Below are 25,066 nucleotides of genomic sequence, written 5' to 3'. Positions count from 1 at the left end.
CAGCACCATTTACAGCTATGATGGTCTTCTTAAAATGTGTATTTCATCTGAAAGCGCGGCAAACTATGTGTTGTCTGTATTTGAAAATAATGGAAAAGACAAGTGGAGCCTGGCATGGCATACGTTGGAATGCTTTCTAGAATAGTTGAAAGGTACTAGACTTCTTTGTGTGTGCAGCCAGGTTTTCTGTGCGATGAATAATCATACTGAAGCACACGCTTCAGTTGTGAGATGAGCTGTGTTTAAATAAATATGATATAGAGTCAATCAATCACAAAGCACAGAAATGTGCAGTAAAGTGCTTGTGCAAATGCATTTATCAATGATTACTGATGGCCAAATCTTGATACCAGCACAGTAGACAAGCATCAGAAATACAAGAGAAATAACAGATGCAGCACTTTATCGCTCAGCACTATGTCTCTTGTTAGCAAAAGGAAGCATTGGGGTAGTTGGTTTTGCATGATTAAAATACTGTGCTACTAGAACAAAATAAGTTAGAGAGGCCACGTGTTACGAAGTGTACAAGAAAAATGCAAACTATCAGTGGAGTTTATTGAAAAAACATTAAAAAAAAAAACCTGCTGCACAGAATGTGCAGTACAGTCACAACGATAAATAGAAAAATGGCCTTTCTAGAGCCTTTTTAAACATTCTTGGGCCCACTTCTACAAGCACACTTTCATGGTACCCTCTACGCCATAAGTCGTAATAATTTTCGTGTAATGGGGAAGCGCCAACTATTCTATTATTTGTCATTCTTCTGAAAAGCATGGTAGCCCATATACACTCGTAAGGCATTATGTGCATACTGTAGACGCTGTGGCTGACGATGGTGAAGAATTATGCCTGAGGCTTTTGTAATGGGTTGGAGCATTCAGTGACCCACTTGTAATACATTTCGCATTGTGTGACACCTGGTTGTTACTTTATTGTACTAAAACATTTTATTTCACATGTTAATGAGATTCTTAACTTGACATAAAGCCTACGTTGGGTCAGTTTGCAACAGAGTTCCAAGCACCGACGTAGCTCAGTGGTAGAATAATTGGCTGCCATGCAGAAGGATCGGGTTCGTTTCAGATTCTGTCCTCGGTATTTCTGTTTATTTAGTTTTTTTATTTTGCACTTGTAGTTACGGACACCGGTGGTGGCAGTAGACAATTACGGCACCAGAATTGGCCCTAGTTTTGATCTCATAACATCTTTCACTGTAAAAAAAACTCGAGAAATGCGAACGAATAGTTTACAATGGGAGGGTGACAGCAGTCTAGCCAAACTGTCTTCTGTTGCTATGCACGTGAAGTGATGATAGAATACAGTGATGGCTCGAAGTTCTTTTCCCGAATCGGCTGGCTTATTTGCTACATGTTGCTTCTGATAAATTTAATTTCTGTCGGGGTTAGCAGAATGTAACTTGAACTTACACATGCGCTTAGCTGGTTTCATATGTGGAAGGCTTCCCGCATATTGCCTGTAGTCCTATTCATTCAGTTTGCCAGAATAGTGATGTGTTTTTTAAACAATGGGCTACACATACAATTCCTGCAGTGCATAGAAAGATTGTCTGAAATTGCCATTTTCTGGCATAAATAACAATGCTCTTTGATCTGTTCATGGAAGCACCTTCCCGAATGCCCTACATATGCCTTGCCACATGTCAGTGGGATGGTGTATATACCAGTGGTTCTCAAATGGGGTGTCGTCGAACACAGGGGTCTACGAAGCAATTTTGGGGGGGTGCGAGAACATACAAAGAATGCGCATTTTAGAAGGCTCGCTATGTCCTAAAACTGCAGTTCCTTCTGGTTTTTTTTATGCTTCACTGCATAATGCTTTCGCATTGCGGCAGAGCTGACTTACAATTCTTTTTTTATGCGCTTGTGGTAACACCTTCGTTACAATGTATGCACGTGACCATGCTTTTTTCAGGCTTGCATACTTGAAGAAAAAACATCAGAATTTCTTGAATGTGGCTACAGACTGCACAAGTTATTGCCAAGTAGTTGCGATCGAATGAGCATGACATTAGTTTGATCATTCTTTTCTAGGGAGAAACAAAAGGCACCTGTTTCATATTGCATTTTGTGTTAATTTACGACCACCCCCTCCTTCACCATGTAGCATCATTTTTTTCTAGAGAAGAGCTGCATTTTCTGGAAATGTGTGATCCTTTCTAGGTGAAAAATTCTGATGATGTCATTGAATTTTGAAAGCTCATCTCAGAATGCCCCTTGCTATGTTTTCTATTGATGTCAAGGATTTGTTTTATTCAATTCCTCACAGTGATCTGTTACATTGTGTCAAAGATGCCATAGATGAATTTGGTGCCGTTTCTTTTTTCGGAAAGCTGGGCATTTTTGTGATGTTTTTTTTGGATCTCTATACTTTGTCCCTTAAATAATCCTTTTCCGCCTGGGGTGGTGATAAGTTTCTGCAACGTCAGGGCATTTGCATGGGTTCTTGTACTGCCCCAATTTTCAGTGATCTGTACTTGTCCCACATTGATAGAAAACTAGATCACCAGTTACAAGGGTGTAAAAGTGTGAAAGTTTTTCTGTCGGTGGGCGTCTTTTTTGTATGTTACATGGTAGATTCGGCAGGTCACAAACAAGATGCTATGTCAATCTTATAGATCTTCCACGATGAGCTTTAACCTCTTGAGGCTACATACGAGCTCCCTGAAGGTGACTCCATCAAGTTTCAAGACTTGAGGCTGTTTTTTTTCGAGACAGCACACCTGTTGGCAGTATGAGCCCCGAGCGCAGAAGCTGTTGCTGCCTTTCTCGATGTAGCACTTCAAGCTAGTGAGAAGGCAATCGCACACTCGGCCTTGCATAAGGCCCTTGTGATGTGCATATGTGCTGAGGCTTGGTTCGCTCGTCGGGCGTTGCGAAATGAACCATGGAGGCTGATGGTACCAAACGAAAACTCCCACTTCATTACCATAAAAATCACAAAACGAAACAACAAAAACATGCACACATTGAAAAACAAAGAAAAGGAGATGTCCTAATGACGCGCATTTCACCGTCCGATTCCGTTTTCGTTCTCTAGTTCTCTCGCTTACAGTTGTGGCGTGGCCTCCGGTCCGCTGGGAGTCTCTCTCAGGCGTGATGACACACCATATCGATGCTCAACGGTGGCGACGATGTTGAAGAACCACTACAGCGGTAGCTCCAGTGATTTCTCGCCGAGGCAGGTGCTCGGGCGGGCTACACTGCAGACCAGGGTCGGCGGTAATTCCGGGGCTGCTCATCGAGGTCGGTGCTCGGGCGGGAAACTGCAGCCCAGGATTGGCGGTGGTTCCGGGGCTGCTCGCCGAGGTCGGTGCTCGGGCGGAAAACTGCAGCCCAGGATTCACGGTTGCTCTGTGAGCTGCTCGCCGAGTCAGGTGCTCGGGTGGGAAACTGCAGCCCAGGATCAGCGGTTGCTCTGTGAGCTGCTCGCAGAGTCAGGTGCTCGGGCGGGAACCATTGCCGTCCAGGGGCAGCGGTACTCCCTTGCGCTGCTCGCCGAGTCAGGTGCTCGGCCGGGAGCTTTGGGCGAGACCCAGTCCGAACTTCCGCAGCCCTTGGCCCTTCGAACGCCGCGTCTCGGCCCTCACGTTCCTCCCTCGCCCTGCGCCCTCTACTTTTTCCTTTTCTTCCCCCTCATTCCAGCATTTTAAATTACCTATTCAAGACAACTTCTTTCTCTTCCTCTTTTCTTCATCTTGTCATTCTTGACAATGGCCCCCAATTTTTTTAGTTTTCGCTCCACGAAAACTGTCGTCCCCACTAGCACCATACACTTCCCTGTACCACACAACACTTCACTTCATGGCACATCTCGGCACTTCCCTTCACTGCACAACACTTCACTTCACGGCACATCACGTCACTGCACGGCATACTTAAATCCACAGTGGCACCACTAGACTTGCCTACACTAACACGCACATCCATCTTTGTGAGTCACAGTCACATTTCACTGTCACCCTACATCAGCAATGAAACAATGATACTAGGTATGTGTCCGCACGGAGTTTCCTCTGTGGGACACTGGTTTTATAGGTCCTACAATGTCCACTGCGACTCTTTGAAAATGTTGCTCAATAATAGGCGTAGTCCTCAAAGGTACCTTCGAGACCAAATCTTTTGGTGTGGTTCTCTGACATGTGTCACAAGATTGCACAAACCTTTTAGTGTCGCTTTGCATGCATGGCAAAAAAACTCTTCAGCGACCCTGCTAGTTGTCTTTCTTAATCCCTGATGGCCAGCCATAATAGTGTCATGTGCGAAGTCTAGAACAGCCCTTCGTAAACTCACCGGCACTGCTAACTGTGTCTTTTCCCCTCCCTCATGGGTCTTGACTATTCTGTACAGCAGCCCTGAAAGCTTCTCAAACTTATGCACGACCTGACTCTTCTTACAATAGATCCATTTGCCCTGAATCTCAAAACACCCTCGCAGCGTACTGTCCGCTTCCTGCATTCTCCCCATTTCTGCTGCAGTTATGTCTATGGCTGCTCCTGAGTTGTTCTCCTTGATGCCCTCCTTTTCCTTTTCACTCTTGTTCCTCGTAGCTTTCTCCACGGCATAGGCGGAATCTTCCCTCGTATGCTGATCAACACATGTCACGTTTATCCATAACCTTATGAGGTTGGAACTCCGTACCCTCAGCGCGCGTTGCAGTAGGCAATCTCCAGAGGGGATCCGGATCGTCAACTCCTCTGACCCATGGCATATTACCGAGAATTACGTCATATAGAGGGTCTTTGACACATCGGGCTTCAATCCAACTGCAGTAATACGGCGACAAAATCAGTACCCTAGCAACTGGCATCCGCCGTACCGTTCCATCAGCCAACCGAACCGGCTTTTCTGTACCCGTGATATGTGTTTCTGGTACCATGGATTCTCTTACAAGTACAATGTTGGAGCCCGTGTCTCGAAGTACCGACACTTTACGTCCGTGCAACATCCCCACGACCACTGGCATAGTATCTTCGGCTTCTCCCGCATTGACAGAAGTCGTAACAGCACTTGTCTTATCCTTGTCCTCCTGGTCACGTTGCTTTTCCCTGTCAGCATCAGCAGAGCTTTTATCTGCAACCATGCAAGCCGTTTTATTTCCTGACCGATCACGACAGGTTTATGTTGTGTGCCCACGCTTTCCGCACCGATCGCATTTCGACGATGAACTGTGAGTGCGACCTGCAGCACAATTTGCTGCTCTATGCCCAATCTTGTCACAGAGGTAGCATTTGATTGCACTCTGGGTTTGCTCTTTCTTCTCCAAACCTTTCTCATCTTGGGCTTTCCCTAGCTTCCTTTGACCTTGAGCTTCCAAATAACGGTCGGCGTGTTCGGACAGCTCAGCCACCGTCTTCAAGTTCCGCTTCATCAGGAATATTGCCACTCCCTTGTGACATAATGCCAGGAATTGTTCCGCAATCATGTTATCTCTTAGATCCTCGAATGATCTCTCTACGTTAGTCATCTCCAACCACCGGTCGAAGTAGTTGGTGATTCGAGCAGCGAACTGCTGGCCTGTCTCATTTTCCTGTGGTTTCAAGCTCCGGAATTTCTTTCGTAAACCCTCGGCACTTAATCTGAAGCGTTGGAGCTGAGCCCTTTTGACCTTGTCGTAATCTAGTGCATCCGCTGCTGGCATCCGGCTAAAAACAGCCAATGCCTCTCCCGCAAGGCACATGCTCAATTCAGTCGCCTAATCACTCCTCTGCCAGCTTTGTCCTATCGCAATTCTCTCGAACCGCAGTATATAAGCTTGGAGGTCATCTCATCTTTCGTCAAAAGGTGCGATTAACTTACGCGGGCTCACTTTTGGTGGCTGGGGTACCATCTCTGACCTATCTGGTACTTCCACACAAGTGTTTCGCGCAACTGCAATTTTTTTTCAGTGAGCTCTTTTTCCAGCATTAAGTTTTTATAAGTTCGTTCGTCTGCGGCTCTCGCTCTCTCTTCAGTGGCTTTCGCTCGCTCTTCAGCGGCTTTCGCTCGCTCTTCATCTTCTTTCGCGGCCTCTCGTGCCTCCTCACGCTCTTCACGTAATCTTTTCTGTTCCTCATGATAGGGCGTCATTATAGCCTCAGCCGATAATCCCGCAGCACTACCGGCTGCCATCAAGCGTTCCAGATCCATTTCACGGCCCCCGACAGACCTAGGCATGTGACAAAGTTACATGGATCCTGGCAGGCTCGCCATTGTCACGCGTATATGCTGAGGCCTGGTTCGCTCGTCAGGCATTGCGAAATGAATCATCGAGGCTGACGGTACCAAAGGAAAACTCCCACTTCATTATCATAAAAATCACAAAACGAAACAACAACAAAAACACGCACACGTTGAAAAACAAAGAAAAGAAGATGTCCTAATGACGCGCGTTTCACCGTCCAATTCCGTTTGCGTTCTAGAGAGTTCTCTCGCTTACAGTTGTGGCGTGGCCTCCGGTCCGCTGGGAGTCCCTCTCAGGCGTGATGACACATTATAACGATGCTCAACGGTGGCGACGATGTTGAAGAACCACTACAGCGGTAGCTTCAGTGGTTTCTCGCCGAGGCAGGTGCTCGGGTGGGATACACTGCAGATCAGGGTCGGCGGTGGTTCCGGGGCTGCTCGCCGAGGTCGGTGCTCGTGTGAGAAACTGCAGCCCAGGATCGGCGGTGGTTCCGGGGCTGCTCGCCGAGATCGGTGCTCGGGTGGGAAACTGCAGCCTAGGATCCGCGGTTGCTCTGTGAGCTGCTCGCCGAGTCAGGTGATCGGGCGGGAAACTGCAGCCCAGGATCAGCGGTTGCTCTGTGAGCTGCTCGCCGAGTCAGGTGCTCGGGCGGGAACCATTGCCGTCCAGGGGCTGCGGTACTTCCTTGCGCTGCTCGCCGAGTCAAATGCTCGGGCGGGAGCTTGGGGCTAGACCCAGTCCGAACTTCCGCAGCTCTTGGCCCCTCGAACGCCACGTCCCGGCCCTCACGTTCCTCCCTCGCCCCGCTCCCTCTTCTTTTTCGTTTTCTTCCCCCTCATTCCAGCATTTTAAATTACCTATTCAAGGTAACTTCTTTCTCTTCCTCTTTTCTTCATTTTGTCATTCTTGACAGCCCTGTACAAGTCGTGTCACCCCAAGGTGGATGATGCCTTTTTGGAGCAGGTGACTCGCCTTAAAGTCGCAGGGTTCACGTCGGATGTGGTATTGTTTGTGACTGAAGGCTTGCTTAGAGACGTCAGGGATTCCAGGAGAAAAGAAGAGTGCAACGTGAGATCGAGGGTGCAGGATAAGAAGACAGCTGTAGTACCCTACATGCATGATGTTTCACACAGGCTTAAAAAAATTGGAGTGGGCGCAGGGGTGCGTGTGGTTTTCTCAGACCCTGGGAAGCTTTCTGGCCTGTGCAGCTCAACCTCTTCAATAAGAGAGAAAAGAGTCTGCACCACAGACCATAAGTGAAAGTTTGTTCTATGCATTCAAGGCATCGTGTACGTCATTGCTCTGATGTGTAGTAGAAAGTACATGAGTTAGACGGGACGCTATCTGATAGAGAGACTTCGTGAACACTATTATAGCGTTTACACCACAGTATTAAGGCACCTCGGCATCCATGTGTAAGACTACAAGTGTAGCCCTGCCTTTGAAAAAACCGCGGCCCTTACACGCAGTCGGGACCAAAGGGTGAGGGAAATCATTGAGGCCAAGGAAATTAAACGGTCTGGAGATGCCTGCGTAAGCATGCCTTGCTTGCACCTTTCTGACAAAAAGCTTTTTTTTTTGGCGAGTCATGGAAAGGGCCGTATTAGTGCTCGTCTGTGACTTATTGGCACTTCTTCAGTTTTCACCTTTTGATTTTTCTTCCTGTTTTTTATCTTTTCTTGCTTTGCCTGTCTATATATACATGCATTTTAATCTAATCAACTTTAGTTGGAAAAATGCACTGTGTTCTCGTTCTCTCGCTCATTTGTTGTCTGTTTTTTGCTCTGCATTATATTTTGATTGACTTGTTCGAACTCGCCCAACAAGCAACGCTGCTAAGTTATATTTCCATAAGCATGCACACAAGGGGGGCAAGAGAGCTACCACCCCCCAAAGCCACCTCAGAGGTGGGGGGGCGTAGTTTCTGCCTCATACATTGACCTAAAGAGACAAGGTTGGAGGCAATGTCTGGCATATACTTTGACTTGATAGGAAGGGGAACACTGCGCACGCCTATGCCTGGCTCCTATCTTCTTCAATTTATGGCATGCTTTCTGAAAATATGAGACCACTACTGACTTTTTGTTATGCTTTGTGGATTCTGTGCTTTCATTTTGTTTCATCTCTTTTAGCATATTTTATTCAACTGATACCACCACGCTGTCTAGGTAGCCACTTTTTTGTAGGTGCCATATCTGCAGGTTAAAGCTTTCAGTGCATCTGTGCGCACAAGATCTGTCTGATTGCTTTTGTCATGCATGTGTTACTATCTCATTATTCACTTATCTGTGTTTGCAGAATCAAAGTGAAGTAGGCCCTTTTCTCCTCTCGTTTGATATTTGTAGCTCATGTGACTTCTTTTTTGGTTTATGTCAAGGTCTAAGTATTGCAGAGTGTTTTCGTTTTTGGCGGGAACTTTGTGGGTTAAATGCAAACCCTTGTGTGCATTCTCAAATGCTTTGACTATTTTTGTCGATGCTGAATTTGTCTTTGGTTGGTCTAAGCTCACGAGATAGTCATCAACAAACCTGAAGCACTTAACCACATTGGTCCTTTGAAACTGCTTTGGAGGTTGTCCTGTCACCTACCACCAAAAACGTTGTGTGCTTTTTCTAGGCATGAACATTGGCAAAGCTTGTCATCCATCTCACTTTCTTTGTGGGTGACTGTTGTGCTGCTGTGCTGTAGTTTTTTTTTGCTTCAATTTTCACTTGATGTCTAAAGTGGAATGCTCTCAATATGTTCTTGCAAATTTTGTTTTGTTGATCAAACAGTGCTCATATTAGGCATTCACTGTGAGTGTAACTGTGAATCCCTATGCTATGTATTCGCCAGTGTTTTGGTTGATTGTAATTTTCCTGTATTTTCACGTCACATAGGAATCCAACAGTGCAAAGGAACGTGCTGAGCCAAGGGCTTTTGCCACAGCTGCTGCGCCTCATTGTTCTAGACTCATCAGAACGAGTGAGGCTGCGTTGCCTTTTTGCACTGTCATGCCTGGTGCGCCAACTCCCAGAGGCTCAAGAAGCACTGCTTCACCATGGTGGGCTGACAGTGCTTGCAGGCCTCTTCACTGTGCCAGACAGTTCGATCAAGTTGCAGCTGAAAGCACTTACGCTCTTGCATGACCTGGTTGTTGAGCAGGTGAGAGATTTGGGAACTTTTTTCTTACGCCATTATTTTATATGCACTCAGATGGAGCATTCATTGCATGTTAGTCCATATATGTGTGGCTATGACTCTTAGGTGTTTGTGTGTGTTGATGCTTCAATGCTCGAGTTTCTTATCAGTGACCAAGACTATGGTATGGTCAGCTTGGTATGTAGTCCCAAAAGCACTTAATATAAACTGAGAGGAACAGTCTCATCCCTCCGTGCCCGTTTGTTGGTTACGCTACGTTGGTGCTTTTGTTCGGATGAGTGTACAGCTGAGCCCCATGACAGCGAAACTGGGGGGGTTGGGGTTGTAGTGTGATCTTTGTAAACCAAGTGGTGAATGCCGTGTCCTCTTTTGATAACTGCCATGGCACTTTCTTGATCCATTTCCCAGCCATAGTAGGATGTGCTATCACGAAAGGGGCATAGAAATTGGGGGAGGGCATGCACATTGTTCAGTTGCAATGGTCACTAGCATGCTACCTCTGCCATTCAGTTGTTAAGTTGGGGGTTGTCAGGATCCCACTGCTTCTAATCGTTGTTAAGTTGTTGGGACTTTGCCGTTACCGGCAACGGGGACTCGAGAGGAAGATGCCGAGAATGAAGAAACTGATGAGGAATACTGTACAGAGGTTTATTTTACATTATTTACAAGGAGCCTTTCTCGCCACATGACGAACATCTAGACGAAGATGTCGTCCTACACCGTGACAATCTTGTCGAAGGCTCTCTCAGGAGCCCACTGCGGCTGGTTATCAAGAGTTCTTTTTCCACTCACCCTTAGATGGGGGAATCACTTTAAACTTCTCTGTCAAACCACCGGACACACATCAGTGACATCACTTTCGGCGGTGCGATCCACACCCACCCTGGTCTACGTCATTGACCAGGACGTGGCCATCATACTCTCCCTCTTGTGCCAAGTTGTCTTTTCCTTGAGGTGAGAATGCCGAGGGTGTTAACTGGGATATAATAGGGCTCAGGGAGGTTAGGAGGACAGATAAGGCCTATACGGTGCTACAGAATGGGCACGTCCTTTGCTATTGGGGCTTGGCTGATAGAAGAGAACTGGGAGTGGGGTTCCTAATTCACAGAAACATAGCTGGCAACATAGAGGAATACTATAGCATTAATGAAAGGGTGGTAGGTATTGTAATTAAACTGAATAAAAGATACAAGATGAAGGTGTTACAGGCTTACGCGCCTACATCCAGCCATGATGACTCTTCAGTTGAAAGCTTGTATGAAGATGTAGAATCGGCAATGAGTAAGGTGAAAACACAGTATACTATACTGATGGGAGACTTTGATGCAAAGGTAGGGAAGAAGCAGGCTGGAGACCAGGCAGTAGGAGATTATGGCATCGGTACTAGAAACGCCAGAGGAGAGCTACTATTAGAATTCGCAGAACGCAATAATTTATGTATTTTGAATACCTTCTACCGAAAATGAGGAAACTGCAAGTGGACATGGAGGAGCCCTAATGGAGAAAATAAGAACGAAATAGACTTTATAATGAGTGCACACCCAGGCATCGTGCAGGATGTGGAAGTGGTTGGCAAGGTACGATGCAGTGACCATAAGATGGTACGGTCTCGAATTCTAGACCTGAAGAAGGAACGACAGAAACTGATACGCAAGAAGCCAATCAATGAGCTAGCACTGAGAGGGAAAGTACAGAAATTCAGAGTTTCGCTTCAAAACAGGTACTCGGCTCTTAGTGAGGAAACCAACCTCAGCGTAGATACAATGAATGATAATCTGACGAGTTTCATTACCGAGTGTTCAGTGGAAGTTGGAGGCAGAGTATTTAGACAGGACACTGGCAAGCTTTCCCAGGAAACGAAGAATCTCATTAAGAAGCGTAAAATAGTGAAAATCTCAAGTACAACAGACAAAATAGAACTTGCAGAGCTTTCGAAGTTGATTAATGGGCGTATGGTATGCGATGTAAGAAGGTATAACATGGAGAGAATTGAACACGCTCTGAAAAACGGAGGAAGCATCAAAGCAGTGAAGAGGAAACTTGAGATAGGGAAAAATCGGATGTTTGCGCTAAGGGACAAAGAAGGCGAAATAACTACTAATATGAATAGGATTGTTAAAATAGCACAGGAGTTTTACAGAGATCTGTACAGTAGCCGGGACAACCACGGCCTTAATAATCTAAGAACTAGCAGTAACCCAGATGACACCCCACCAGTAATGATAGAAGTCAGAAAAGCCTTGGAGAGCATGCATAAAGGCAAAGCTGCTGCTGAGGATCAGGTAACAACAGGTCTGCTGAAAGATGGAGGACAGATTGTGTTAGAAAAACGAGCCACCCTGTTTACGAGGTGTCTCCTGACGGGAAAAGTACCAGATTCTTGGAAGAATGCTAACATCATCTTAATACAAAAGAAAGGAGATGACAAGGAATTGAAGAATTACAAGCCGATCAGCTTGCTCTCTGTAGTATACAAGCTATTTACAAAGGTAATTGCTAACAGAGTAAAGAAAACATTACAATTTAATCAACCAAAGGAACAAGCAGGATTTCGAACAAGCTACTCAACAATCGACCAGATTCATACTGTCAATCAGGTAATAGAGAAATGCTCAGAATATAACTAACCACTATACATAGCCTTCATAGATTACGAGAAGGTGTTTGATTTAGTAGAAATAGCAGCCGTCATGCAGACACTGCGGAATCAGGGCATCGATGAAGTATATATAAAGATCCTGCAAGAAATCTACAGGAGATCAACTGCTACCATAGTGCTTCATAAAGAAAGCAACAGAATACCAATAAAGAAGGGTGTAAGGCAGGGGGACACAATCTCCCCAATGCTATTCACCGCATGTTTACAGGAGGTTTTCAGAAGCCTAGAATGGGAACAGTTGGGGATAAGAGTAACTTGCGCTTTGCAGGTGACATTGCATTGCTGAGTAAGTCAGGGGACGAACTGCAACTCATGATTACGGAGTTAGACAAGGAGAGCAGAAAGGTGGGTCTTAAAATTAATCTGCAGAAAACGAAAGTAATGTACAACAACCTTGAAAGACCAGCGCTTCGAGGTAGGTAATAGTGCACTTCAAATTGTAAAAGACTATGTCTACTTAGGGCAGATAATAACCGCGGAGCCGAACCAAGAGATTGAAGTAAGTAGAATGAGAATGCGGTGGAGCACATTTGGCAAGCACTTTCAAATTATGACAGGTAGATTGCCACTATCCCTCAAGAGGAAGGTATATCAGCTGTATCTTGCCGGCAGAAACCTGGAGACTTACAAAGAGGGTTCACTTAAATTGAGGACGACGCAGCGAGCAATGGAAAAAAAAATGGTAGGTTTAACCTTAAGAGACAAGAAGAGAGCAGAGTGGATTAGGGAACAAACAGGGGCTAAGGATGTCATAGTTGAAATCAAGATGAGGAAATGGACATGGGTCGGGCAGTGTAGCGCATAGACAGGATAACCGCTGGTCATTAAGGGTAACTAACTGGATTCCCAGAGAAGGCAAGCGGGTTAGAGGGAGACCGAAGGTTAGGTGGGCAGGTGAGATTAAGAAGTTTGCGGGTATAAATTGGCAGCAGCGAGCACAGGACCGGGTTAACTGGCGAAACATGGGAGAGACCTTTGTCGTGCAGTGGACGTAGTCAGGCTGATGATGATGATGATGATGAGAATCCTGCTGAGTGCTGCATTCCGCGCTCGTACTACCGCCGCACCACCGGGAGCATCAAAGGACCCGCACCAGACATGCTGATTTTACAGGGCTAATCGTCATTCATGCTGACGCCGTCATTTCTTCAAGAATGCTATCGCGACCAAAACCATTTCAGCCATTTCTTCGTACACTTTGCAGTGTCTTTGTACACTTTGCAGCTTCCCGGCTGGGAGGACTATACCTAAGTTTAAACAGCTGTCAGTAGGCTCGCATACTTTCAGCAACTTGTTCGCAGAACCGCGAACATCCCTTTCTGCTTGGCTCAAGCACCAATCTTAACAGTTCGTCCGCTGGCGGGAGACCCGACCTGAGGGTGGCCAGCTGCACAGGTCGCCTGAAGCATCTGTGTTTGTGGGAGTCCTCCAGGTCACTGCTGATGACTCCCAAGGAAATCATTCCAGCTCGCTCGTCGTTCATTTCTTCCCCTGTTCAAGCGCCAGGAATCTGCTGCGAGTCTACCAGGCCTCATACTGAAGACGAGGGGTCTCGGAGTCTACGATGGTGGTAGTCATGCCAATAGAACCTCACACAAACAAAGGGAAACAGCAGACAGAACAATATAGGTGCCACAACACTACACCGCGCACAAGTGTTCAGAATCTGCCTTCAACTTGCCAGGACTGTCAAAAGAGGATGTTCATAATACAACTCAAAATTTAGAACCCCTTTAAATTTTGACGCCTAAGAGGCACTCCAAACAAAACTAGTGACCATCTACCCCAGTAAAGCTCTACGCAAGACAGCAATTATAATGACACACAACAATAGGTCAACAACACTTGGGAGCTATTTAGTCCACCTATCACGGAAAAGGCTGAGAAGGTTTTTTTCCTTTCTTGTTCCGGATGAAAAAGTTGTACCTTTGGAGGACAAGACACCCTTGGAGCAAGCGTTCTTTTTTCTCAGAAAGCCATTACATTCAGGCTATCTATAGGAGTACAGTGACAAACACAGACTGATAAAGAAAATGATACCATTGCCAGTAACGTTCTTTGTACGTAACTCCACCTCCATGAACTGCCACATGTTGGGTTGTTGGAGTTCCCAGCTTATGTAATCACATAATCGTCAAACATCGATACGAAAACAAAAGGGATTAATCTGCCTGCGTACATGCCCGTCTCGTTAATCTTATAACCTACCGCTCTTAATAACACATGCACAATGATCTTCTGGGTGCTTTAACTTTTAATTTTTAAACTACTCACATTCACAAAGGACACATGTGAAAAAACTACTAAAAAAACTTCCGAATGTACAAGAAGAAAACTCACAAGCAATACCCTTGCTTCTTTACACTCACTCAAAACCAACTAACGTCGTCTTTATCAACCTACTTGTAGGACATACTCTGATGCACACCCTGGTGTATGTCACCTTGAAAATGCACAATGCTTATCTTTAAAGAAAAAGCATACATAACGCTTAAAAAATGAACAAAACCTAAAACAGTTTACCCAAGCCATATCCGGTAGCCGAGATACCGAAAGAAAGCATTCTAAAACTAAAATAATCAAATCTTTAACATAGAACAAAGAAGTCCAGTGGCAACCATATTTCAAAAGATTACGGCTGTTACTCATTTCGCACCAATTGGTTTTATTCTGAAACTTTCCTCGAAATGCTCATTACATCGCATTGACGTGCCAGTGACAACACAACCCTATTAAATTGAGCTTTTGATGAGCACTTAACGTACCAGAAAAACACACAGGGTTTGCGCTATCAAACTTTCTGAAAAAACTAATCTTAGTGATTAGCACGACTGCAATGCTCTCATCAGACTTAAGTGTCATGCGGCTTCTGTTCTTAAAACCACGCTCCACATTTAAAGAAAACAACAAACTTGCTGAATTTGAGCTCAATCTAATCGTACAAAGGTTCCTTTACGCACTTGTGCTAAACAAGCTGCTGGACCCTGCCCGACTTCTTAACTTGCTAATGCTTTTGAATCGCACCCGATGGGGTCTTGGTCCAGGCTACTTTCGAGTTCACTCGCAGCTACAGATGAGGCTCAACCTTGCTCGCTCATCATTGCCACGCTTTGTTCGCCGGTTAGGCCATGTTCTCTTTGTTCCACGAAAAGAAAGCCAGAAACATGGGGCAAGAATGAGTCTTACCCCTCTCTCTTTACTTGCATGCGCGCTGCTCCTCTGTTCTCTGTCTTTTCGTCATCGAGATGATTCTTTCTCAACTCTGTACCTCTTCTGCCGCTTGCACCTGATCGTACGCATCAATGGATGTTCTCTCAAGCTACGCCCTGTAGCTGTCCTATTTCTTGGTCCTATTGGCTGCGGGGAGAAATTTTTTGCAAGTCTCTGCTGCGCCGACTGCATCATACTCTTCTTTTTTTCTGAGGTTTCTGCCACCATCCTTCTTAGTTGCAAGTTTTGCGATAGTAAGCTCTGATCTATTGCTCAACAGGCACTTATCAGGCTTGGATTCCATCCCATTTGCATCTGTAGGGGATACCAGTGAGCTGGTCAATTTTCGAGGCACTTCCGCCTCGCTTCTGACCTCTTTATGACTGCTGGAAACGGCCTCGTCTCCGCCTTCGCAAAGACCCCGCTCTGGGCTTTTCTCTGAACATTCTTCGTGCACAGTGACGTTGCATCTAGCCACTACTTCCTCGGTTGCATTTGGCAAATGCACCAGGCTGGTGTCTTTCTTTTGCTCACTATGTGAATCTGTTCACTCGCAAAAGCCTCTCACAAGCACACGAACTCCTAGCCAGCACTAGTCCTTTCTCAACTCTCTCTGCTTTTTTGTACTGTCGGACCCCCTTATCTGCACTAAGACTGCTGTCATCCAAAAGTGGGTGCTCCTCGATGGTATAGCTCAACTTTTGAAGCCTCACATTCTCGTTATCCTCAAGGGAAACTTTGCCTTTTCTCTCCACTTTCTGACAATAGTTTTAGTGCTCAGGCACGAGGAATATTTTGAGCTCCACATTAACCCTTTTCGAGTTGCTGAAACAAGCCTCGGCCCCGCAAGAAACACTCTACTGAAATGTCTCTGGCTCTAGACTGGTGACGGCCTCATCCTGTACATGCTCTATACAGGGTTCAAATCCCGACTGCGGCGGCTGCATTTCCAATGGAGGCGGAAGTGTCGTAGGCCCGTGTGCTCAGATTTGAGTGCACGTTAAAGAACCCCAGGTGGTCAAAATTTCCGGAGCCCTCCACTACGGCGTCTCTCATAATCATATGGTAGTTTTGGGACGTTAAACCCCACAAATCAATCAATCAATCAACATGCTCTATACAGTCGAACATGGTTATATTGAACCCACATATATCAAATTCGGAAGTTATCCCTTTAAAATTTCTTTGTAAATGTATAGAAATTCGCACGTTTATATCGAATGGTATTTTTACCCACCTTCGGATCTATCGAACGCCGCGAAAGCTGGAAGGTGTGCTTCGACCCTCGCCCCCCCCCCCCCCACCATCTCTGTGGCTCGCGTTGGAAGGCGCGCTTTGCCACTCGTAGCGCCCAGCGACCTCCGCGTGGCACCATGCCTCCGCCAAAACCCGAAACGCTCTAAAAAAGGTAAGGGCTAGTGGGCTCAGACTGCACAATCTCCGACTTACGGAACGGCTTTTTAAAAATTTTTCTCTCTTTCATGCTTTCTCTGTGTACCCGTTGACTCGGAGAGCAGGAACAAAGAAGCCGACATCCTCCTCTTTTTGCCTTTTCTTTTGTTTTACGAGATTTGATCCGCCAACCACAGCTTGGCTAGCGTTTTTTGCTGTTGCACTCGCAGGTAGCCATTGCTTTGCGAGTGCTTTGTTGCTTCTGTAACGATGTCGCGTCGCCTACGTACCACCGCATGTGCAGCATTTCTCTTTTGCATGGGTAGTGTGCAAAGCCGCTGCAGACTCCTTGAATTGTCAACGTCTCGTGTAGCCATGGCGAGCGTCAAGAAGCGCAAAACCCTTGACTTTAATAATCATTAGTGGTTTTGGGACGTTAAACCCCACATATCAATCGATCAACTTTGCGTCGAAGTTAAAGGCTATTCAGCATGTTGATACGAATGACAAATGTTCGACCGTCGCGGGCGACTTCGGAATACCACGGAGCACTCCGAGTCTCTTGTTAAAAAGCAAGGCAGATATCAAGCCAAAGGAGGCGGAGCAGCGAATGTTGAGAGCCTGTCATGTGCGCGCTTCTGCCCATGGAAATGTAGAAAAGGCACTCTTACCTGGTTTTAGAACGGCACGCGAAGTATATTCCGGTGGATAGACCGATGCTGATTGCCAAGGCCAAATGGTTTGCCGCTGCACTCTGTGAAACAACTTCACCGACAACAGCGGTCGACAGAGGCTGACATCTCATGTAATGAGGAGGATCGTCCGGACGAGGTGCGGGTTACACGCACATACTTGTCTGCTGAAGTGGCGGTAGCGTTCGGCATCAATCGCCGTTGTATCGTCCCCCTAGAGGAAACCGGGCTGTCACACCTGGACAGCCGTGATTAGATCGAGACTAGAGTCTTCAACATTTAAAAAACGAAGAAGCAGGCCAAGATTAGCAATTGTTTTCACGCAAATAAATCATTCTGTTACGGTGTGTGTGCGGAATCAGTTGTCATTCTTGAATGCGCCTATTGTAGATGATGATCCGCTACAGGTAAGCTCTCGGGGCCTCAACTTTTTTTTATATCGAATTTTTCATATATCGAACTAATTCGGGATCCCCTTCGAGTTCGATATATCCGTGTTTGACTGTATTAATCTGCTTGTAGAGACATGCTTCTTTTTCTAACAAGTTCTCATAACTCGCAGCCTATTGCTCCTTTGTTTCTAGAGGAAATTTTACAGGTATCTCACTGTCATCATGAGTGCCATTTACTCCCCCTTGAACTGCTATACGCAGTTGCTCAATTTCGAGCTCTAACGTCTTGATTTCCATTTACTCTTTCTCTTTTTCGTAAACTCACTTACTTTTCTCTTCTTTCGCAGTCTTCTGAACAAGTTGCCAGGCAATTGCAATGCCTTTTGCACTACTACCACTTCAATTTCATTTTCCGTTAGATCACGCTTTTTCAATTTTTTCTCGCACTCCAGTTCCAATTCCTCACAAAACAGAAAAAATTCTGCCTTCCAAAACTTCATTAGGTCCATGGTTACTGCTTTTAATTTTGGCTTTGTCCTCTAAATGATGCTAAAAAAAAACTGAACTTTGCATCAAAACATTTCTTACTTCCAAGGAATTCAAATTGTTAACCCGAAATTTGAAAAGCCTGGCAAATCTCAATGCAATAACCAAATGGTCACCCGCAACTGCAGTGTCATATCGCCAGGTTCAATCCAGCTCCTGATCACCATTTGTTAGTCCCGATTGTCAGCAGCATCCCACCGCTGCCATCCAGTTGTTGAGTTGGGGGTTGTCAGGATCCCAACGCTGCTATTCGTTGTTGAGTTGTTGGAATTCTGCCATTACCAGCACTGGGGGCTCGGGGTGAAGACACTGAGCTTGAAGAGACTGATGAGGAAAACTGTACAGAGGTTTATTTTACATTATTTACAAGCGAGCATTTCTTGCCACATGACGAACATCTAGACGAAGATGTCGTCCTAAATCGTGACAATCTCGTCGAAGGCTCTCTCAGGAGCCTACTGCGGCTGGTTATCAAGAGTCCTTTTTTCATTCCCCCTTAAATGGCCGAATGGCTTTAAACTTCTCTGTCCAACCTCCGGACACACATCAGTGACACCACTTTCGATGGTGCCGCCTACACCCGTCTTGGTCTACGTATTTCACGGGGACGTGGCCATCACACTTTCCCTCCTGCGCCAAGTTGTCTCTTCCTTGTGGTGAGAATACTGCTGGGTGCTGGGTCCCTCGCTCGTACTACCGCCGTACCACTGGGAGCATCAAAGGACCTGCGCTCGCCATACTGATTTCATGGGGATCATCGTCATCCATGCTGATGCCGCCATTTCTTCAAGAATGCTGTTGCGACTGAAATCATTTCAGCCATCTTGTTGTACACTTTGTGGCGTGACTGCATGCACCTGGCTTCCCTGCTAAAAGGACATTACCCAAATTTGAATGGCTATCAGTAGGCCCGCATCCTTTGGGCAACTTCCTTGGAGAACCTCAAACACCCCCTTCTGCTTGGCTCAAACGTCGACCTTAACAACAAGGAGGACAGAGAGAAATGCACAGTTGGTACAAAAGTCAGGCTAGCCGAACTGTCTGATAGCTGTCTGTGCACTGACTGCCTGCGTTTGTAGTGTAAGAAGTTGAATTATTTCATAGTCTCAGAGATACAGCAGTGCAAGAAGCAACGTGATGCAGCTTTATCTTTTTTTCTGAAAAGGCAGTAAAACATTTTGGTGGGTTAATTGGTTTATTGCTGTTAAAAGTCCTTATTAAACTGAATAAAATGACTAGGGCAGGATAGTTTCTCCACAAGTTCAAGTACTCTTTGGCCGTCTGGTTCCATATTTGGGCCACGTCAGAAGGATAGTCAAGATATCGAAGTCTGTGCTCGTGCTGTTCTGTGTGTTTTCTTACTCATGTCCTGGTCATTTCACACAGTTTATGAATGTCTTAACATCAAAAATGCACCAAAAATGTACCAATTTTTTTTTCCAAAGTTTCAGTTTTTATAATTCATACTCCATTCATACTCAAAGGAGTTTTCTCTTGTTCAAGTACTACATAATATATAGCATTGCTCAGCCAAGCGAAACCGTTTAAATTATTCATCGGTTTCAGTTAAGACATTCTGAGTGATCGTGATTCTGCTGTGCTTTCGCTTCAAGGCATTGTACTTGGCATTGCCAACGAATGTTGCCGGTTTTAGACCGTGATCTGCCCACTGCTAGTAGAATGAAGTGTTGTGAATATGAACATATCTTCACGAGTGTTTGTCCATGAATGATGCCACACTTCTCAGCCAACATGACAGCTCACGCAGTGGCCTCCATCTCAAATGCCATTGACAGCTTCGTGTTTGTGGATCACATTCGACAGCAATATCTATCTTTCTTTTTTCCTGCCTTTTTCAGCATTGCCATTAATGGCTGCTCTGAAATGTAAAAAACTTTCACCACAAACCAGGTTTTAGCAAATTTTAGGCACTTAAAGGTGTTGTGCCAAATTTAGGAGTTAATATGGAGGGCCTTTGGAGAGCAAAACATCATTTACAAAGGAGACTACTCTCTTGGTGGGAAAAATTAGAAAGAGCATGCAAGTACGAATGAGCATTCAAAGCTCCATGTGCCATAAATTTTCCATCACATTAATGACATGAAACTGATACATTGTGCATGGTTGCTCATTAGTCATAAGTTTCATAAAACATCTCTATGCAGAAAGCATGTGGCAAAGAGCTGTTAAAAATGCAGTATATAATTCTCATAAACAGAGTCACTGTCATTGCAACACAAGGCTAATGCTTAATCCGTAAATGGTGGATGACTGTAAAAATACTCTAGGGCAATGCTATGTACACAAGTGCAGATAGACAAAGCATTCTTTCTCGTCACCAGGCCCCATGATGAGTTTCGGCTGTATGTTAAAGTTGCAAGGCACCATCTAGAAAACACTTTAGACGACATTTTTTCAAATTGGCCTATTAATGAATGACTTAGAAAAATTGAACTATAAGGGCAATCTGAAGTTGAGTTTCACTGTGAATACAGACTCTTACCCTATTTATCTTGGCTAGTGTCTGCAGTGGTGTTTTATTCCTGCGTTCTCTATCACACTGAAACTGATGGTTCACATTGTGTTCACATAATGAGCCTCACGGCTTTTTTTTCATTCTCTTTTTTATTTGAACAGAGGCATTAGTGTGTGCAGACTTGGCTCACTTGGATTATAACTTTCTCGAGAGAATGGGTGCACTGCTTTCTATTAAAATTTCAAACGTTTTCATTCCAAGTAGCCATAGACATTTTATACTTTGCACACATGATCAACAATATGTGATCGATGTGCTATGCTTGTTTGTTTGCAGTTACCAAACCATTCCCAAACCTCTTGAGTAGGCAGAGTCTGTTTGTGACTATAGTTTTGTTTTATTTAGCTAAGAAAGTTTTGTTTATGAGGGAAAAAAAAAGGAAGGTTTGTTGACCCTTGTTATTTTAGCTGACATGTTTTGTTGCTGTCTTTCTTTTTTAATCTTTTCCAGCACTTGAGACATGAATCTGGCCAGCCAACTGACTCAGAGTAAGTTTTCTCATTATTATCACAAAGTTCCACAATAAAAAGTGACAGTTTCGTTGCAAGGAATAATCAGTGAATCTTATAGCAACAAATTGTAATGTTACATGAAGTAAGGCTAGCAGCTAACTATTTTGGATCCGATTTTGCATAATCCTACAAAATAGTGGTGTAAGGAAATACAACTGCTCCACGAAGCGAAACAGGTTTCTTTCTGTCTGTCACCTCAACACAAAGTAAGCGACCATTCACTGGCGTCTGCCGAGGTGGCGCTAGTTACTGTGTCTTCATGACCAAAGTATGCAGTCACTGCTTGAGCGATGCAGCCTTCCCTCTGTCGTCCACTCTTGCTACTGTACCCAATGAAAGACTAGTGCAGAGCCTTTTTATTCTGCTTCAGGAGCCATCAACGGCAGGCTTAGCATACGGGTGATGTTATCTCATGGGTCCTCTGTGCGATGGACAGCTTGTTTAACCACTGTTTCAGTCATGTTTGTCACCAGCACTCGTTTGCTTTTTACTAGCTGGTAGAACATGCTATCAATCTTCTCGATTAGGATGTTATACAGAAGGTGATGGCAGTGGCAAAGCAATGATGGCGGCAAAAACGTGTCAAGAGTGTTGATATTATTGCTATCACATAAAAGTTTATGTTCCAAGTGGAACTCCTGCTATTCTAAGATTGATTGCATACAGTATCATTAATTTAAGCCAGGGGTCTTAAACTCGCCTCAGCTTGTGTGCCGCAGTCACAAAATTTCACCCACATGGTACAGGACAGGGAAGCAGCTGGCAGCGAGGGGTGGAGGGGGAGCAAGTTTGAATAGAAATTCACTAATGTTGCCATTTGATTTGAAGAAAGCTCTTGTTATTCCAGTATCTCATATATGGATTATTTCTAAAGGGAATTTAGAGTTAGGATGCTGATTCGGAAGTATAGAGTTTGTTCCATGGTTATGTTTTCGTACAGCATGGAATGCCTCACAGAAAAATGCTTTGGCAACCTTGGGCCTCTAGAAAATCACCTTTTGAGCCAAAAACATTTGAGGTTCAGCTAGTAGGTTCAGTGAGGTTCAGGCACAGCCACCTGGCAGTAACTTCACTCGATCTCGCAGCAGATGGTAGTGAATAACTGCAGAAGCATTGATTGAGCAAATCAGTTTTGTGCAAATGCATACTAGTTTCACATGCTGAGAAATCTACCTCATTTTTATGTGACATTGCTTGCAGGACAAACTGTAGTAGTGGTACCACCGCCATTGCAAATTATTGGTGCGCTTTACACATAACTGTTACCATGGCATGCATCTGTTTATGGAAGGCAGGTGGAAGTGAGCACTTGGACAATGTTTGTTTTCAAGCTGGGCAACATTATTTAATAGAGTAACGATGTACTTTTGTGGAAGTTTCTTCATCAACAACTTTTTGCTTGCACAGTTTCAGAAATGGAGGCAATCAACGAGAGAGGCATGTTCATTTACTGGGAATCTTGTGACTAAAACCAGCCTTTAGGTATCTCGTGTCAACTACACCGCTTTCTGTATTTACTAGAGTGAAAAGCAGACTTTCCTTCTTTTTCCCAGAATCTCTACACTACACATCGCATTGTGCTCGAAGCTATGCATTGAACTACATAGATACCAGTTTTTTTAGGTCCAAGTATTCTGCCCTGCTGATCACTTTCTTTGTCTTCATTAATTGTGACAACTATGGCAAGAAGTTTATGATCTGTTCCAGCCTAGCTCACATTTTATAACACTTGCCATATGCTTTGCAAACCACAATCAGTCTTCTGAGAACTTATTGCTGCTGATAAGTTTGAACCTTATTTCATAAAACATCCGAGAATTATGTGGTTGTTGGTAGGATTTTCGTCAGCTTACCTATCTGTGTCCTCTTACCCCATCCTCGGTGCAAGGCAGAAGACAGTCCAGTTATTTTCCAGTTAACCTAGTCGTCTGGTCAGTTTTCGTGATAAAACTCACGAATACTTTTGCTCTAGATTTATTTTCTTCTGATGAGTGATGTAACATATCTTGCTATACTCTACTGAAGTCAAAATTTAGATGGCTAATTCTCGAGTTAAAGAGCATTTTATCTACCCTGTTGTGTTATCGTGTTTGTGCATCGTGGCGCTGACGCAGACGTGCTTCGATATCAGCGGTGACCCGGACTCGGACTGTTGGGCTTAGTGACGTCAATGCTCGGTGTGATAGTGGCTCGAGCATGTATATAAGCAATCGCCCCTTTTCCTTCCGGGGTGTTAGACAGTTGGTTGTGTGACCGAATAAACATGTGTTGCACTTAACCACTGTGTGCTGCCTGCTGGTCTTGCCCCTGTTTAGACGAAGATATAATATACCCCAACATAGCATTAAGGATAACTTGGAAGACACAGTGTCCAGTGTTCTCATGTAGTTGAAAAATCTGCCGTAGTGGCATTCTCCTGCTGAGCCTTTGTACATTTACTTGCAGGCTGACGCAGAGCATCCAACTACATGGGTTTTGCAGTTTGGTGCCGCAGCTTTTACATAGCTCAGATGTTGATGCCCAGGAGAAGGTGGTGCAGGCCATGGCAGCCCTTGCAGAGGTGTGTCTAGAAGAGTTCCAGAAACACGGGCCGGCACTGCAAGAACTACTCAGTAACTATCAGAGGCAAGCACACCGAGAACACTCAACAGAGGATACAGACCAAGCAGCTGACTACTATGAGGGACTGCTTCACTCTGTGTCACAACTCCTGGACACTTTACAGAAGAAGCAGAAGGATGAATTGTGACGTGGCCTCTTGACAGTGAGGTGGTGGTGGAAACTTTGACTGTGATAATGTCTGCCTAGATCCAAAGTGTGCCTCTAAGTCAACTGAGGTGTTTATGCTCAGAAACTCTTTTTCGAGTGCATTATTGACACCTGTGACTGATTGCTCTGTTTTAGAATTGCAGAGGTGTTTCCTATTGTTCTTGATGCTGTATTGCCACTGAGTGCGAAAAAAAGTGCTGTCATATCTCCACTTGTGCTTTCAAACACACCTTTCAGTTTTCTTTGCTTCTGTTTCTCCTTGCATACTGAATGCAGAAAACAGAGTAGTAACTTTTTTTTACTATATTTTGCTCACATGTGAGCCCTTTTGTAGCTCGTGTTATTAGCAGTATAACTTCACAGCGGCTTATGTCTGGCCCTGTTATTTTGTCTGTAAGTGTATCGCATCAGTATATGTGTACATGCGTGGAAAAAACTAAACTGCCTAGACAGTGCTGCACCCATACATTGATTAAAGCTAATTTCAACAAACAGATGCATTCCCAGTCATGTGATGAAAAAAAGTCACAGTTTTGCTGCTAGGGTGAAGCAATGAATGCATACCAAGGACTTAGAATGTAATGCTGAATAAGGCAAGAAGATTGAAACATGCAGCACGGTATTCACGCACAAATGGTGCACGAAAACAACATACACAGGACGAAAGCGAACTAACAATGTTTACCGCCCAACTCTTAACGTGCTGTTTAAACAAAAACAAGACACAAAACGTAATCACAAGTACAGATGAGTGCAAACTAACAAGTGTCCCAGTTGTTATATACTTCACTTCGCTGTGTATGAAAAGCGCACTCATTTTGCAAACGGGGCTTGTGCAGCAAGCAAAGTGACCTTCGTGGGCCCGGCAACTAACGCAATCGTTCCAGTGAAAGCCGAAGGCACACGATTCTCCCCACCAAAGGATAACCGCTTGCGCACAAGCATCTAACCCCCCTCCATTAGCGAAGCAAATTACCCGTGCAAGATAAGCGCGTGTTGGCCCATTGTGACAAGCTGGGGGCCGAGGGCAGGTA

At 44.9% G+C, this 25,066-nt stretch overlaps 1 protein-coding gene across 1 annotated transcript in view; it reads left to right on the top strand.

Moving 5' to 3' along the window:
- Sil1 (Sil1 nucleotide exchange factor) overlaps positions 1–24,526 on the top strand; it is a 69,430-nt gene extending 44,904 nt beyond the window's left edge. The window contains exons 6-8 of the mRNA XM_037426992.2: positions 9,063–9,327; positions 21,202–21,239; positions 23,709–24,526. Coding sequence (XP_037282889.2) covers positions 9,063–9,327; positions 21,202–21,239; positions 23,709–24,012 — 607 coding nt within the window. The 3' untranslated portion in view covers positions 24,013–24,526. The remainder of the gene's footprint in view (positions 1–9,062; positions 9,328–21,201; positions 21,240–23,708) is intronic.
- Positions 24,527–25,066: the final 540 nt, after the last annotated feature.

Source organism: Rhipicephalus microplus, chromosome X, assembly GCF_043290135.1.
Source record: "Rhipicephalus microplus isolate Deutch F79 chromosome X, USDA_Rmic, whole genome shotgun sequence".
Classification (NCBI taxonomy): domain Eukaryota; kingdom Metazoa; phylum Arthropoda; class Arachnida; order Ixodida; family Ixodidae; genus Rhipicephalus; species Rhipicephalus microplus.
This window is presented reverse-complemented; position numbering and strand designations above follow the sequence as displayed.